At 42.0% G+C, this 17960-nt stretch overlaps 2 protein-coding genes across 3 annotated transcripts; both read left to right on the top strand.

Annotated features, from left to right (window-relative positions):
- The first annotated feature begins 258 nt into the window (after window positions 1-258).
- Window positions 259-9918, top strand: LOC109634145 (apolipoprotein L2-like). 2 transcript variants are annotated; one of them, XM_069525334.1, is made up of 4 exons: window positions 259-403; window positions 6048-6641; window positions 6727-6846; window positions 7639-9918. In XM_069525334.1, exons 1-4 carry the CDS (start codon window positions 390-392, stop codon window positions 8627-8629), a joined length of 1719 nt encoding a protein of 572 aa, XP_069381435.1. In that variant the 5' UTR covers window positions 259-389; the 3' UTR covers window positions 8630-9918. The 2 variants fall into 2 exon arrangements, with proteins under 2 accessions (XP_069381435.1, XP_019950000.2); XM_020094441.2 differs by lacking the exon at window positions 259-403 and adding an exon at window positions 4556-4709 and having other exon boundaries at window positions 7639-9917.
- A 1544-nt stretch (window positions 9919-11462) lies between these two features.
- LOC138407792 (apolipoprotein L2-like) lies at window positions 11463-15995 on the top strand. The gene is made up of 3 exons (XM_069525339.1): window positions 11463-12505; window positions 12591-12710; window positions 14563-15995. The coding sequence occupies exons 1-3, from the start codon at window positions 11898-11900 to the stop codon at window positions 15551-15553; spliced, it is 1719 nt and encodes a 572-aa protein (XP_069381440.1). The 5' UTR covers window positions 11463-11897; the 3' UTR covers window positions 15554-15995.
- Window positions 15996-17960: the final 1965 nt, after the last annotated feature.

Genomic DNA, 17960 nt, shown 5'->3' with positions numbered 1-17960 from the left:
CGGGATTCCGAAAGAAATCCTGACGGATCAGGGCACCTCCTTTATGTCACGTACACTACGCGAGCTGTATGAATTGCTGGGCGTCCATTCAATCCGGACTAGTGTTTACCACCCACAGACCGACGGGACAATTCTGTGAGGATGTCTCTAAATGGTGGCTTGGTAGGGAGACAGAATTAAACATGATGATAGATATCAAAGAGAGGGCTGACCGCGTCGACCCAAACATCCAGAAAGGAAAACGAAACCAAACAACCGCAGAGTATCTCAGCTATTGGGGATTTAGTTCTTCTCACGTGCTGTCCAGAAACAAGCAGCAGGTTTTCATTGTATCAGAGCAACTAGTGAAGCGACGAAGTCCCAGTAAAGAAGTGAAGCCAGAGGGGGAAATGTCTGCTGCAAGGTAAAGTTTGACTTTAATGCAGAAGAGAGAGAGAGACAATATTTCAAGTAACTTTTTCTGGATACATTTGGGAGTTGAGTGTTTTTAATCTTTATAGTACACACATACTTGTGTGTACTATAAGGACTGATGCTGAGTTTGTTTTTCTTTTTTGTATTAAATAAATGTAGAAATCCACAAGTGAAATGTAGCCTAAGTACATTTATTCAAGTGCTGTTTTTGAGTCAAATTTTGAAGTTTTTGTGTTTTTTTAAAACAAATATTCATATTTGAGATCTTTAAAATCAAAACAGATAACTCTTTTTCCATTTGAGGTAAAGTGTAGTGAATGAAGTCACATGTTGACACACCTGCTGACATTGAGCTCCTTGACCTAGACATGTCAACAGTTTCTTTGAACAAAGGCCAAGACACGACCTGACACAGTCAAACACAAAATGGAAAGAGAAACAAAACAACCATGCACTCATGACTCTGAGTCTTTAGCTAGAATTTTTGGATTTTGTTGAACACTTTTCCTTGTGGTGTTTTTCTTTGTTTGTTTAGATTTGTGTTGATTCTGAGTTCTGCATTTCCTGTTTTATTTGGAAATTTTGCTCCTTATGTGTTATGTTTTATTTCCTGCCTCTGCCCTGTTGGCGCCCTCTGTGACCGTCTGCACCTGATCCTCATGCGTTTCACCTTTGTTCAATCATCCCTGCCTCTCTTGTGTAAATAAGTCTCTTTGTCTTTATCAGTTTGTCGTCTTTCACTTGTCAACTTCTGCTTTCAGCCAGGGACATTTTGTGCTATTTTACTGGCTAAAGGGACATTTTGAGTTATTTTACTGGCTCCTGCTTTGGAACCTGCTTTTCCCCAATTCCTGACACACATAGAGGCTAAACACTACAAAGCGACACAAAACAATGACACAGAGACTAAACAACCAAAAATGTGACAAAACAATTAATTGTAAAGACACAGAATACGCAACGCGATATCCCAAGGCAGTGCCGCTGCGGACCATCTCCGCAAAGAGCGTGGCGCAGGCACTGTTTCAGGTCATCTCCCGTGTCGGGATTCCAAAAGAAATCCTGACGGATCAGGGCACCTCCTTTATGTCACGTACACTACGCGAGCTGTATGAATTGCTGGGCGTCCATTCAATCCGGACTAGTGTTTACCACCCACAGACCGACGGGCTGGCGGAGCGGTTTAACAAGACACTAAAGAACATGATTCGTGCACGATAGCCGTAAATGGGATAAATGGTTAGACCCTCTGTTATTTGCAGTGCGGGAGGTTCCCCAGTCCTCCACAGGATTTTCTCCATTTGAAATGTTGTTTGGCCGGAAACCTCGGGGTGTCTTGGACCTGGTAAAAGAAGACTGGGAGACGGGTCTGAGCGCTTCTAAAAACGAGATTCAGTACGTGCTGGACCTGCGAGCAAAACTCCATTCACTTGGGGTATTATCACGGGAGAATTTGCTCCAGGCCCAGCAATGTCAGCAGCGCCTGTATAACAGAGGGACGAAACTAAGAACATTTGATCCGGGAGATAAAGTCCTTGTATTGCTCCCATCCTCTAGCTCCAAATTACTCGCCAAGTGGCAAGGGCCCTTTGTGGTCACACGACGAGTGGGGGAGGTAGACTATGAAGTAGTGCGGTCTGACAGGGGTGGGGCAACACAGATCTACCACCTCAACCTCCTCAAAAAGTGGAGAGAGGTGGCCTCTGTTTCTCTGGCTACCACGGTGATCGAGAGAGATGAGTTGGGACCGGAGGTATCAAAACCGGATTATTCTGCCCCGGTCTGTTATGACGACCATCTCTCGCCAAGCCAGAGAGCAGAGGTTGCGAGGGTGCAGCGGCGGTTTGCCGATGTGTTCTTCCCCCTTGCCAGGACGCACTACGCTCATACACCACCACATAGAGACCCCCCCGGGCGTGACGGTGCGTTCACGGCCCTATCGTTTGCCGGAGCACAAGCGGAAAATTGTGCAGACGGAGCTTCAGGCCATGCTGGAGATGGGGGTAATAGAAGAATCCCACAGTGACTGCTGTTGCCCCGTGGTGCTTGCGCGCAAGACTGATGGGTCAATACGGTTCTGTGTGGATTATCGCAGGGTGAATGCGGTGTCCAAATTTGATGCCTATCCAATGCCCCGGGTCGACGAACTCCTGGACCGGCTAGGCACGGCTCGCTTTTTCACGACACTGGATTTGACCAAGGGCTACTGGCAGATCCCCTTGTCTCCAGAGTCCAAGGAAAAAACGGCCTTCTCCACTCCGTACGGTTTGTACCAGTTTGTCACACTTCCGTTCGGGTTGTTCGGGGCCCCAGCCACATTTCAACTCCTCATGGACCGGGTTCTGCGGCCACACTTCGCATATGCTGCGGCCTACTTGGATGATGTGATCATTTATAGTGAGACCTGGGAGCAGCATATGCGGCAGGTGGGGGCGGTGCTCGAGTCCCTGAGGCGGGCGGGGCTCACGGCAAACCCGAAGAAGTGTGCGGTGGGACGGAGGGAGGTACGGTATCTGGGGTACCACTTGGGGGGCGGACAGGTGTGGCCGCAGGTAGAGAAGACCGCAGCGGTTGCGGCCTGCCCGGCGCCCAAGACGAAAAAAGAGGTCAGGAGGTTTTTGGGTCTGGCCGGTTACTACAGACGCTTTATTCCAGCCTTTTCAGAGCTGACCAGCCCCCTGACCGACCTGACCCGAAAGGGTGCCTCAGATCCGGTCCAGTGGACGGAGCAGTGTCAGCTGGCGTTTGAGAGGGTTAAGCTAGCCCTCTGTGGTAAGCCACTGCTCCACACTCCTAACTTTTCTCTCCCTTTTGTCCTGTAGACGGACGCCTCGAATAGTGGGCTGGGGGCCGTTTTGTCCCAGGAGGTGGAGGGGACCGACCGCCCCGTACTGTATATTAGCAGGAAGCTGGTTCAGCGGGAGAAGAATTACAGTACGGTGGAAAAGGAGTGCCTCGCCATTCGGTGGGTGGTCGGGGCCCTCCGCTATTACCTCCTGGGGTGCCCTTTCACCCTCTGGTTGGACCATTCCCCGCTCCAGTGGCTCCACCGCATGAAGGATGCCAACGCGCGGATCACTCGCTGGTATCTGGCTTTGCAGCCATTCAACTTCAAGGTGATCCACAGGCCGGGTACCCGGATGGTCGTGGCCGACTTCCCCCCCCCGCTCGGCGGAGGGGGGGGCTGGGCTTGCGGCCGGCGGGATCCCGGCCTGAGTCGGGCGGTGGGGGTATATGGCGGTGGGGTAGGGTTAGGGCGCCTACTGCTGGACAACAGGGAGGAGTGGCTCAGCCGGTGATCCGACAGCTGGGCAGAATCAGGTGATCAGGGCAATCAATAAAAGCATGCTTGTAACCTGGTTCTGTCTCTTGTAGTAGGCTGGCGTCCTGAGACCTGGAGAGCGGCGGACGTGTGCGTGCGTGTGAGTGGGTTTAAAGACCCGCCAAGATAAAGATATAGAGATATCTATATATATATATATATATATATGTGTGTGTGTGTTGTTGCCAAGGGAGGCAACAGAAATAAAAGCCTTTACAAACAACATTCTCTCCTCCCCTCCTTCCCCGGAGTGGGCCGAGTATCCCACAACCAAATAGCAAAAAGAGACAGAATGACCACAAACAGAAACAAAACAACAAAAAGAAAAAACAACCACAAAGATGCCAGTAATGCAATTTGCCACTCACCAATAAACCGAACAAAGAAGAAGTGAAACAATACAATCACCAAGAGAATAAAGTGACAACATAACAACCACAAAGAAACATAAAATGATTACAAACCACAGACACAAAATGACCACAAACACAAAGAGACAAAAGTCACCACAAATAGAAAGAAACCAAACAAAAAAGTAAATGAATACAAAGACTCAGTCTTTCAGTGACATTTTCTGCTCAGGGAGTTAAATGAAATGTCCAAAGTTATTGATTCTTTATGTCTTATTACAGAATGGAGCTACAGCAGGTTTTGTGCCGCTACGTCACAGACACTCTCACCTACATCAACACTGTAAGACAATTCTGTGAGGATGTCTCTAAATGGGGCTTGGTAGGGAGACAGAATTAAACATGATGATAGATATCAAAGAGAGGGCTGACCGCGTCGACCCAAACATCCAGAAAGGAAAACGAAACCAAACAACCGCAGAGTATCTCAGCTATTGGGGATTTAGTTCTTCTCACGTGCTGTCCAGAAACAAGCAGCAGGTTTTCATTGTATCAGAGCAACTAGTGAAGCGACGAAGTCCCAGTAAAGAAGTGAAGCCAGAAGGGGAAATGTCTGCTGCAAGGTAAAGTTTGACTTTAATGCAGAAGAGAGAGAGACAATATTTCAAGTAACTTTTTCTGGATACATTTGGGAGTTGAGTGTTTTTAATCCTTATAGTACACACATACTTGTGTGTACTATAAGGACTGATGCTGAGTTTGTTTTTCTTTTTTGTATTAAATAAATGTAGAAATCCACAAGTGAAATGTAGCCTAAGTACATTTATTCAAGTGCTGTTTTTGAGTCAAATTTTGAAGTTTTTCTGTTTTTTTAAAACAAATATTCATATTTGAGATCTTTAAAATCAAAACAGATAACTCTTTTTCCATTTGAGGTAAAGTGTAGTGAATGAAGTCACATGTTGACACACCTGCTGACATTGAGCTCCTTGACCTAGACATGTCAACAGTTTCTTTGAACAAAGGCCAAGACACGACCTGACACAGTCAAACACAAAATGGAAAGATAAACAATACAACCATGCACTCATGACTCTGAGTCTTTAGCTAGAATTTTTGGATTTTGTTGAACACTTTTCCTTGTGGTGTTTTTCTTTGTTTGTCTAGATTTGTGTTGATTCTGAGTTCTGCATTTCCTGTTTTATTTGGAAATTTTGCTCCTTATGTGTTATGTTTTATTTCCTGCCTCTGCCCTGTTGGCGCCCTCTGTGACCGTCTGCATCTGATCCTCATGCGTTTCACCTTTGTTCAATCATCCCTGCCTCTCTTGTGTAAATAAGTCTCTTTGTCTTTATCAGTTTGTCGTCTTTCACTTGTCAACTTCTGCTTTCAGCCAGGGACATTTTGTGCTATTTTACTGGCTAAAGGGACATTTTGAGTTATTTTACTGGCTCCTGCTTTGGAACCTGCTTTTCCCCAATTCCTGACACACTGAGAGGCTAAAAACTACAAAACGACACAAAACAATGACACAGAGACTAAACAACCAAAAATGTGACAAAACAATTAACTGTAAAGACACAGAATACCAAATAGCAAAAAGAGACAGAATGACCACAAACAGAAACAAAACAAAACAACAAAAAGAAAAAACAACCACAAAGATGCCAGTAATGCAATTTGCCACTTACCAATAAACCGAACAAAGAAGAAGTGAAACAAAACAATCACCAAGAGAATAAAGTGACAACATAACAACCACAAAGAAACATAAAATGATTACAAAACCACAGACACAAAATGACCACAAAACCAACACAAAGAGACAAAAGTCACCACAAAAAGAAAGAAACCAAACAAAAAAGTAAATGACTACAAAGACTCAGTCTTTCAGTGACATTTTCTGCTCAGGGAGTTAAATGAAATGTCCAAAGTTATTGATTCTTTATGTCTTATTACAGAATGGAGCTACAGCAGGTTTTGTGCCGCTACGTCACAGACACTCTCACCCACATCAACACTGTAAGACAATTCTGTGAGGACGTCTCTAAATGGGGGCTCGGTAGGAAGACAGAATTAAACATGATGATAGATATCAAAGAGAGGGCTGACCGCGTCAACCTAAAAATCAAGCATGTTTCCCAGTCAGGGAATAAAGGTAAGGCCTTTTGGGAATATTTGAAAAGCAAGGTGACCAAAGTGACCGCAGACAGCAGGCGTGCAGAGCTGCAGAAGGAGCTGGATGCTGTGCTCAAGGACACTTTGGTTGGCCTGGAGAAGCTCGACTGCTTCCTGGTTGCAGTGGAGAAGCTGGCGGTCACTTCGCTCCATGTGTTTACGGAGAACCAGGCGCTAAGTCTGCCCAAAGGGATCACCTTCGATTATGTTCAGGTTGTCATTACTGCAGCGCGGGTAATCTGCCCTCGACTCCTCGAGTTCAAAAGAGATGCACAAGTCTTCTTCCAGCCCATACTTCCAAATGTGGAAGTGCTGTCGTATGAGTTGGACAAGTACATACAGACCACAGAGAAAATCTGCGAGATGTTATCAAAAAGGTGAACAGACGTTTCATGAACAACGTGACACATTCCACAGTGGGAAACATTTAGTGCAGGAAGTAAGTGTAACTGTCTTTCTCAGCTCCCTCAGTGACTTTCCCTCAGAAATCACGACGGAAACTGTGGTGAACTTTGATGAGGATCTGCCTGGAGATGACATGCAGAGGATGCTTGATCACATCAATCAGCTGGATGAGATCAGGTAAGTGTTGTTTAAGCTACTTTCACACTACTTACTGGACTCGAGTGCAACCTTTGTTACAGTGGATCATACAACTCTTCTAAACTTATCTTTTTCATTCAGTTTGTCTTTTGCATTTATGTGATGTGGGGTCCCACAAGGCTCTGTCCTTGGCCCTATTTTGTTAAGCCTGTGTGTTGGTCATGTTATTTATCATTTAACTCTTGATCAGAGAATCAAAAGCTTTTAAAATCCCACGAACCAGGCTTAAAACAAAGGGCACATGTTTTTATGGTTTAAGTTATGGTTTGGCACAAACTTTATGTCAGATCCATTTAAAAAGGAGATAATATATTTATTTCATTTATGTCCTATACATTTTTCTTTTATTGTTTTGTTGTTTTTCTTTTATCTTTATTTGTTTAACTGCACTGCTAAGTCTGATCTTGCTTTTTATACGATTTTCATACTTCTGTTTGCAGTTTGTGAAGCACCTTGTATTGCTAAAGGAACAAAGCTTTTTATTACTATTATTATTCTCTCCACCCTCTTTGCCCACACCTGTGGATTCAGCTGTTAAATCAGACAGCGTAGTTTCCTGCATGCTGAGTGATGACAGGAAGAATTTATAGTCACTGGAAGTTAAAGATTTCAGAGGAAATTCCAGGAGAAAAGAGAGATCAGCAAAAACATTTAGCACAAGGACAGGGTAATTTAAAATGGGACAATGTTTAGTTTGTGGGGTCTTTAAGGTAGCATCTAAAAAGATTTTTATTTATTCTTACGCTTAATTTCCTCTTTTGTCTTCATCAGGATGAACAAGCACTTCAGGATGGTGTTCTTGTTTCAAGAAGAATCATGCTCTGACTTCATCACTGACTTCAGCAAGCGACAGCCCAGGATGCTGGAGTTTCTCAACAAGCTGGAGAAGAATGCAACTCAGCTCGACAGGATGCATAAGGGGGCAAAGATCTCCAGCGTGGCAGGCAGCTCTGTGGGGGCAACTGGGGGTGTGCTCTCCATTGTTGGCTTGGCGTTAATGCCTGTGACAGCAGGGTTGTCTCTTGCTCTGACAGTAACTGGGATAGGTCTGGGAATCACCAGTGGCATCAACAGCCTAGTCACCACCTTAACCGAGATCGGAGTAAATGCTACACAACAGAAGAAAGCAAGAGAGGTTTTCCAGAGCTTCATGGAGGATGTGCAGAGTCTCCAGGAATGTCTGGAGAAAGTAACCAGTCAAGCCGACTCCAAAATAGAAGAGAGTATCATTAAAGTGGCTCTGGGCATTAGCAAGGGTCTTGGTACAGTTGGTGCTATTGGAAAAGGTATTGATGCAATAGTTGATGCTTCCTCTTCTATTAAGTTGTTGAAAAGTGAAGAAGTGATTGCAGGTGTTGGTAAGGTGGTGGTTGAGGAAGGTAAGTCATTACGTAACGTGCCCAGGGTGGCTGCAGACATACCAGATATTGGTCAGGCAGTCGCCAAAGGGCCTCTTGCTCTCACCAAGTCAGCCAGGGCAGGTTTAATTGCAGTCAACGCTCTCTTCCTCGGCATGGATATCTTCTTCATTTTTAAGGACAGCATCAGTCTGGCCAAAGGCAACAAGACCGAGATCTCACTGTTTATCAGGTCCAGAGCTACTCTGTGGAAGTCAGAGATGGATTCGTGGCAGGGGATCCACGACTCCCTGTGTGAAGGCCTGGAAACGTCAGTGAAAAGAAAAGCTGTTCTGGAGACACCATTTTATCCAGAGATGGATGTGAAGGAGCAAAGAGAAGAAGACATGGACATGTGTTACTGAACACAGTCATACTCAGAACAAATTATATATTAATGTAAAGTGCAAAATCAACAAAATGTATCCTTTAGCTGCTCTCCTGTATCTTTGTATTAGGATCATCAAAATTCTCAGATTCCACAATTCCACTTTTGATTTTTAGGTTGTGATTTAATTTAAACATGCCCCTGTAAGATTAAAGAGTCTTGGTTTTTGAAAAATCAACAGATCAATGATTTTATCCCCTAAGAGCTGTGATTTACATTGTCAGTTCTCAGGTTCAGATTTGAAGTCCTGTGATCCAATTTGAATAATTCATTTAGACTGTATGTTACAGCTGCCAGGCTATCTCCTTGGGATATGTCATATTTGTGTGTATTTATGTTAAGTAGGCTGTGCGGTCCTGGGTGCAGGATTGGGTCCAACAGGTGGAGGCGTGACCTGCCTTCACTCAGCAGCACCTGCTGGTATTTCCCATAGACTGTATATAAAGAGGTATTTCCTCTCCCTCCTCCAAAGTGGCGGATCCCCAGGCCGCCATGCCAATCACCGGAGAGCATCTGCCCTATATAACCTCCAGCTAAAGCTTCACTAGTGATGGTTGATTAGCAGTGTGCCATAGAGCTTTTTGTCAGATGTAATTATTGACAAGTTCTTGTTACAACAGGCATTAGATGTTAGCCAGGCCTGTGATAGAAATGAAGTGTTTGATTGTTAAACTTAGTGTGTTTTTGTATAGCCTCACTAGGTTCTGGGCTGTTGCTCACTTTGTGTTTTGTTAACAGGTTTAGAGTTTATTAGAGTTTATTTTTGCATCTGTTGTTTGTTTTTTTTTAGTTCGCATCATTAGCTCTAGGTTATATTCATTTGTTTGTTGGAACAACTCTCATAGGTTCTCCTTTCTGTTGTTTGCTTCATTTCATTTGTTTGAAACCTCATTTGGAACTCTGTCAATAAATTACTTTCATTTTCAACTACCGCTTCCATTTAGTTAGAGGAGAAACCCCCTGAGATGCACCGTCTTTTTTTTTTAGGGTGAATTTAGGTAATGTGGTATAATTTTTGCCATTTTGACTTCTAAGACCAATTCTGATATCTGTTTTACACATTAGATCAACATATTATACCTTTCTGCAATCCTTAAGATGTTTTCTAACCACGCCAGAAGAAGGAATGGAGATATCATTCTAAGAGGAGACATGGAATCGCTGTTATTGTTCTTTGTGCCAAAAAATGTGATCATCTGGGACACCAAGTTAGGCTTTTTTTAAAAAAAAACCCAACCTAGATCACCTTACTTTATGCATGTCAAGCTCAATATTACCAATTTTAAAAAAAATATGAATAAATGACTAAATGACTATATATTATTTATTGAAATTACATTAATTCATATTGACAAATAAATGTCCTACTTTTTTCCCGACCAGGTGCATTCAGGCACCGTCAGAAATACTAACGTCTGCAAGCTTAGCTGTTTCAGGTGGACTCAAACACTTCGCCCACCCCTCCATCGGCATAGTGGTGAATAAATAATGAGTGAATTTTCAGTGTTTTGTGTCATTGACCTTGTCGAGCAATTCTAGGTTGATAATGACTGACTACACTAAAAGTCCTGATTTTCTAAACATGAAATAAACAAACTGGAGATTAGGTGTCCCACAGTCCCAAATGACCTGAATTCACCCTACTTATTTATTTATTTAGTTATTTATTCATTCATTTTTCGCAACCAAATTGAGTTTCAGGATTGAATGAGTTAAATGTAGGAATGGGTGTGGCCCATCCTGCTGATGTGGAGAAAGGAGAACAAAACCAAACAACCGCAGAGTATCTCAGCTATTGGGGATTTAGTTCTTCTCACGTGCTGTCCAGAAACAAGCAGCAGGTTTTCATTGTATCAGAGCAACTAGTGAAGCGACGAAGTCCCAGTAAAGAAGTGAAGCCAGAGGGGGAAATGTCTGCTGCAAGGTAAAGTTTGACTTTAGTGCAGAAAAGAGAGAGAGACAATATTTCAAGTAACTTTTCTGGATACATTTGGGAGTTGAGTGTTTTTAATCCTTATAGTACACACATACTTGTGTGTACTATAAGGACTGATGCTGAGTTTTTTTTCTTTTTTGTATCAAATAAATGTAGAAATCCACAAGTGAAATGTAGCCTATAAGTACATTTATTCAAGTGCTGTTTTTGAGTCAAATTTTGAAGTTTTTGTGTTTTTTTAAAACAAATATTCATATTTGAGATCTTTAAAATCAAAACAGATAACTCTTTTTCCATTTGAGGTAAAGTGTAGTGAATGAAGTCACATGTTGACACACCTGCTGACATTGAGCTCCTTGACCTAGACATGTCAACAGTTTCTTTGAACAAAGGCCAAGACACGACCTGACACAGTCAAACACAAAATGGAAAGAGAAACAAAACAACCATGCACTCATGACTCTGAGTCTTTAGCTAGAATTTTTGGATTTTGTTGAACACTTTTCCTTGTGGTGTTTTTCTTTGTTTGTTTAGATTTGTGTTGATTCTGAGTTCTGCATTTCCTGTTTTATTTGGAAATTTTGCTCCTTATGTGTTGTGTTTTATTTCCTGCCTCTGCCCTGTTGGCGCCCTCTGTGACCGTCTGCATCTGATCCTCATGCGTTTCACCTTTGTTCAATCATCCCTGCCTCCCTTGTGTAAATAAGTCTCTTTGTCTTTGTCAGTTTGTCGTCTTTCACTTGTCAACTTCTGCTTTCAGCCAGGGACATTTTGTGCTATTTTACTGGCTAAAGGGACATTTTGAGTTATTTTACTGGCTCCTGCTTTGGAACCTGCTTTTCCCCAATTCCTGACACACTGAGAGGCTAAAAACTACAAAACGACACAAAACAATGACAGAGAGACTAAACAACCAAAAATGTGACAAAACAATTAACTGTAAAGACACAGAATACCAAATAGCAAAAAGAGACAGAATGACCACAAACAGAAACAAAACAAAACAACAAAAAGAAAAAACAACCACAAAGATGCCAGTAATGCAATTTGCCACTTACCAATAAACCGAACAAAGAAGAAGTGAAACAAAACAATCACCAAGAGAATAAAGTGACAACATAACAACCACAAAGAAACATAAAATGATTACAAAACCACAGACACAAAATGACCACAAACACAAAGAGACAAAAGTCACCACAAAAAGAAAGAAACCAAACAAAAAAGTAAATGACTACAAAGACTCAGTCTTTCAGTGACATTTTCTGCTCAGGGAGTTAAATGAAATGTCCAAAGTTACTGATTCTTTATGTCTTATTACAGAATGGAGCTACAGCAGGTTTTGTGCCGCTACGTCACAGACACTCTCACCCACATCAACACTGTAAGACAATTCTGTGAGGACGTCTCTAAATGGGGGCTCGGTAGGAAGACAGAATTAAACATGATGATAGATATCAAAGAGAGGGCTGACCGCGTCAACCTAAAAATCAAGCATGTTTCCCAGTCAGGGAATAAAGGTAAGGCCTTTTGGGAATATTTGAAAAGCAAGGTGACCAAAGTGACCGCAGACAGCAGGCGTGCAGAGCTGCAGAAGGAGCTGGATGCTGTGCTCAAGGACACTTTGGTTGGCCTGGAGAAGCTCGACTGCTTCCTGGTTGCAGTGGAGAAGCTGGCGGTCACTTCGCTCCATGTGTTTACGGAGAACCAGGCGCTAAGTCTGCCCAAAGGGATCACCTTCGATTATGTTCAGGTTGTCATTACTGCAGCGCGGGTAATCTGCCCTCGACTCCTCGAGTTCAAAAGAGATGCACAAGTCTTCTTCCAGCCCATACTTCCAAATGTGGAAGTGCTGTCGTATGAGTTGGACAAGTACATACAGACCACAGAGAAAATCTGCGAGATGTTATCAAAAAGGTAAACGGACGTTTCATGAACAACGTGACACATTCCACAGTGGGAAACATTTAGTGCAGGAAGTAAGTGTAACTGTCTTTCTCAGCTCCTTCAGTGACTTTCCCTCAGAAATCACGACGGAAACTGTGGTGAACTTTGATGAGGATCTGCCTGGAGACGACATGCAGAGGATGCTTGATCACATCAATCAGCTGGATGAGATCAGGTAAGTGTTGGACAAGTACATACAGACCACAGAGAAAATCTGCGAGATGTTATCAAAAAGGTGAACAGATGTTTCATGAACAATGTGACACATTCCACAGTGGGAAACATTTAGTGCAGGAAGTAAGTGTAACTGTCTTTCTCAGCTCCCTCAGTGACTTTCCCTCAGAAATCACGACGGAAACTGTGGTGAACTTTGATGAGGATCTGCCTGGAGACGACATGCAGAGGATGCTTGATCACATCAATCAGCTGGATGAGATCAGGTAAGTGTTGGACAAGTACATACAGACCACAGAGAAAATCTGCGAGATGTTATCAAAAAGGTGAACAGATGTTTCATGAACAATGTGACACATTCCACAGTGGGAAACATTTAGTGCAGGAAGTAAGTGTAACTGTCTTTCTCAGCTCCCTCAGTGACTTTCCCTCAGAAATCACGACGGAAACTGTGGTGAACTTTGATGAGGATCTGCCTGGAGACGACATGCAGAGGATGCTTGATCACATCAATCAGCTGGATGAGATCAGGTAAGTGTTGGACAAGTACATACAGACCACAGAGAAAATCTGCGAGATGTTATCAAAAAGGTGAACAGATGTTTCATGAACAATGTGACACATTCCACAGTGGGAAACATTTAGTGCAGGAAGTAAGTGTAACTGTCTTTCTCAGCTCCCTCAGTGACTTTCCCTCAGAAATCACGACGGAAACTGTGGTGAACTTTGATGAGGATCTGCCTGGAGACGACATGCAGAGGATGCTTGATCACATCAATCAGCTGGATGAGATCAGGTAAGTGTTGGACAAGTACATACAGACCACAGAGAAAATCTGCGAGATGTTATCAAAAAGGTGAACAGATGTTTCATGAACAATGTGACACATTCCACAGTGGGAAACATTTAGTGCAGGAAGTAAGTGTAACTGTCTTTCTCAGCTCCCTCAGTGACTTTCCCTCAGAAATCACGACGGAAACTGTGGTGAACTTTGATGAGGATCTGCCTGGAGACGACATGCAGAGGATGCTTGATCACATCAATCAGCTGGATGAGATCAGGTAAGTGTTGTTTAAGCTACTTTCACACTACTTACTGGACTCGAGTGCAACCTTTGTTACAGTGGATCATACAACTCTTCTAAACTTATCTTTTTCATTCAGTTTGTCTTTTGCATTTATGTGATGTGGGGTCCCACAAGGCTCTGTCCTTGGCCCTATTTTGTTAAGCCTGTGTGTTGGTCATGTTATTTATCATTTAACTCTTGATCAGAGAATCAAAAGCTTTTAAAATCCCACGAACCAGGCTTAAAACAAAGGGCACATGTTTTTATGGTTTAAGTTATGGTTTGGCACAAACTTTATGTCAGATCCATTTAAAAAGGAGATAATATATTTATTTCATTTATGTCCTATACTTTTTTCTTTTATTGTTTTGTTGTTTTTCTTTTATCTTTTTTTGTTTAACTGCACTGCTAAGTCTGATCTTGCTTTTTATACGATTTGCATACTTCTGTTTGCAGTTTGTGAAGCACCTTGTATTGCTAAAGGAACAAAGCTTTTTATTACTATTATTATTCTCTCCACCCTCTTTGCCCACACCTGTGGATTCAACTGTTAAATCAGACAGCGTAGTTTCCTGCATGCTGAGTGATGACAGGAAGAATTTATAGTCACTGGAAGTTAAAGATTTCAGAGGAAATTCCAGGAGAAAAGAGAGATCAGCAAAAACATTTAGCACAAGGACAGCGTAATTTTAAATGGGACAATGTTTAGTTTGTGGGGTCTTTAAGGTAGCATCTAAAAAGATTTTTATTTATTCTTACGCTTAATTTCCTCTTTTGTCTTCATCAGGATGAACAAGCACTTCAGGATGGTGTTCTTGTTTCAAGAAGAATCATGCTCTGACTTCATCACTGACTTCAGCAAGCGACAGCCCAGGATGCTGGAGTTTCTCAACAAGCTGGAGAAGAATGCAACTCAGCTCGACAGGATGCATAAGGGGGCAAAGATCTCCAGCGTGGCAGGCAGCTCGGTGGGGGCAACTGGGGGTGTGCTCTCCATTGTTGGCTTGGCGTTAATGCCTGTGACAGCAGGGTTGTCTCTTGCTCTGACAGTAACTGGGATAGGTCTGGGAATCACCAGTGGCATCAACAGCCTAGTCACCACCTTAACCGAGATCGGAGTAAATGCTACACAACAGAAGAAAGCAAGAGAGGTTTTCCAGAGCTTCATGGAGGATGTGCAGAGTCTCCAGGAATGTCTGGAGAAAGTAACCAGTCAAGCCGACTCCAAAATAGAAGAGAGTATCATTAAAGTGGCTCTGGGCATTAGCAAGGGTCTTGGTACAGTTGGTGCTATTGGAAAAGGTATTGATGCAATAGTTGATGCTGCCTCTTCTATTAAGTTGTTGAAAAGTGAAGAAGTGATTGCAGGTGTTGGTAAGGTGGTGGTTGAGGAAGGTAAGTCATTACGTAACGTGCCCAGGGTGGCTGCAGACATACCAGATATTGGTCAGGCAGTCGCCAAAGGGCCTCTTGCTCTCACCAAGTCAGCCAGGGCAGGTTTAATTGCAGTCAACGCTCTCTTCCTCGGCATGGATATCTTCTTCATTTTTAAGGACAGCATCAGTCTGGCCAAAGGCAACAAGACCGAGATCTCACTGTTTATCAGGTCCAGAGCTACTCTGTGGAAGTCAGAGATGGATTCGTGGCAGGGGATCCACGACTCCCTGTGTGAAGGCCTGGAAACGTCAGTGAAAAGAAAAGCTGTTCTGGAGACACCATTTTATCCAGAGATGGATGTGAAGGAGCAAAGAGAAGAAGACATGGACATGTGTTACTGAACACAGTCATACTCAGAACAAATTATATATTAATGTAAAGTGCAAAATCAACAAAATGTATCCTTTAGCTGCTCTCCTGTATCTTTGTATTAGGATCATCAAAATTCTCAGATTCCACAATTCCACTTTTGATTTTTAGGTTGTGATTTAATTTAAACATGCCCCTGTAAGATTAAAGAGTCTTGGTTTTTGAAAAATCAACAGATCAATGATTTTATCCCCTAAGAGCTGTGATTTACATTGTCAGTTCTCAGGTTCAGATTTGAAGTCCTGTGATCCAATTTGAATAATTCATTTAGACTGTATGTTACAGCTGCCAGGCTTTCTCTTTGGGATATGTCATATTTGTGTGTATTTATGTTAAGTAGGCTGTGCGGTCCTGGGTGCAGAATTGGGTCCAACAGGTGGAGGCGTGACCTGCCTTCACTCAGCAGCACCTGCTGGTATTTCCCATAGACTGTATATAAAGAGGTATTTCCTCTCCCTCCTCCAAAGTGGCGGATCCCCAGGCCGCCATGCCAATCACCGGAGAGCATCTGCCCTATATAACCTCCAGCTAAAGCTTCACTAGTGATGGTTGATTAGCAGTGTGCCATAGAGCTTTTTGTCAGATGTAATTATTGACAAGTTCTTGTTACAACAGGCATTAGATGTTAGCCAGGCCTGTGATAGAAATGAAGTGTTTGATTGTTAAACTTAGTGTGTTTTTGTATAGCCTCACTAGGTTCTGGGCTGTTGCTCACTTTGTGTTTTGTTAACAGGTTTAGAGTTTATTAGAGTTTATTTTTGCATCTGTTGTTTGTTTTTTTTTAGTTCGCATCATTAGCTCTAGGTTATATTCATTTGTTTGTTGGAACAACTCTCGTAGGTTCTCCTTTCTGTTGTTTGCTTCATTTCATTTGTTTGAAACCTCATTTGGAACTCTGTCAATAAATTACTTTCATTTTCAACTACCGCTTCCATTTAGTTAGAGGAGAAACCCCCTGAGATGCACCGTCTTTTTTTTTTAGGGTGAATTTAGGTAATGTGGTATAATTTTTGCCATTTTGACTTCTAAGACCAATTCTGATATCTGTTTTACACATTAGATCAACATATTATACCTTTCTGCAATCCTTAAGATGTTTTCTAACCACGCCAGAAGAAGGAATGGAGATATCATTCTAAGAGGAGACATGGAATCGCTGTTATTGTTCTTTGTGCCAAAAAATGTGATCATCTGGGACACCAATTTAGGCTTTTTTTAAAAAAAAAAAACAACCTAGATCACCTTACTTTATGCATGTCAAGCTCAATATTACCAATTTAAAAAAAAATATATGAATAAATGACTAAATGACTATATATTATTTATTGAAATTACATTAATTCATATTGACAAATAAATGTCCTACTTTTTCATAAAGAACCCTAGTTTAATTAAAGAAACTATAAAATTAATTTAAAACATTCTGTTGAAGTTGTATCACATTTTTTTTACAAAAATCTATTGAAATTCAATCAACAGCAAGCAACCATAACAATAACAGATTATTAATTCTATAATTCACCAGTCTATTGGGGCAACTCAGGGAACAAACAGTCCATCGTCATGGATCAGCCCATTGTCTTCTCCATGTTTTCATTAAACCAATGGCTGCAGATCACAGGACAGACTTTGCGTTAGTTAGCTAACCAGACAATCAGTTTAAACAGACAGGGACAGATTGTATTAACGATTAACTCCTCTCTGACAACTACTGATCATATGCTACATCTCTTTATATTTTATTTACTTCAGGAAGTTCCTAAAAGCATATATCTGACCTTCTATGTCAAGTGCCTTGAGATAATGTATATTATGATTTAAAATTGAAGTAAATTGAATATTTCCCCATTTAGAAAACTTAAAGACTGTCCCAGATTATCCAAAGCTTGCTGCCCCACACTATCAATCATATTTGATAAAGTGGAACAACACAAATTTTTTGGAAGTAAAATTAATGCACAAATCACATTTTCAACAATTCAATGCATATTTTGTTGCTTTGATACATCACAAACAAAATTTGTTAACAATAAGAAAGATTGTCTTTCTTATGATAGATTTTTTAAAGGGATAGTTCACCGAAAAATGAAAACTCACTCATTATTTACTCAACACTATGCTGATGTTTGAGTCCACAAAACTCTTTTAGAGTCTCAGGGGTAAACTTTTTTAGAGCAGAATCCAATACAATTGAATTAACCCATGACCAAATCTTCAGACTTAATAAAACAACAGCAAAAACACAACATGCCTCCACACTGCTGGTGTGGTGTCATGCAAGTGTCTGCAAGCCCCGGCATTGAAATTCGACTCAAAATGAGAACATTTACACCGTGTTTTAAAGTTCCAGTGTGTAAGATTTAGAGGAAAGGGATCTAT

Source organism: Paralichthys olivaceus, chromosome 5, assembly GCF_024713975.1.
Source record: "Paralichthys olivaceus isolate ysfri-2021 chromosome 5, ASM2471397v2, whole genome shotgun sequence".
Classification (NCBI taxonomy): domain Eukaryota; kingdom Metazoa; phylum Chordata; class Actinopteri; order Pleuronectiformes; family Paralichthyidae; genus Paralichthys; species Paralichthys olivaceus.
The sequence above is the reverse complement of the archived record's forward strand: the minus strand, read 5'-3'. Positions and strand labels throughout refer to the sequence as shown.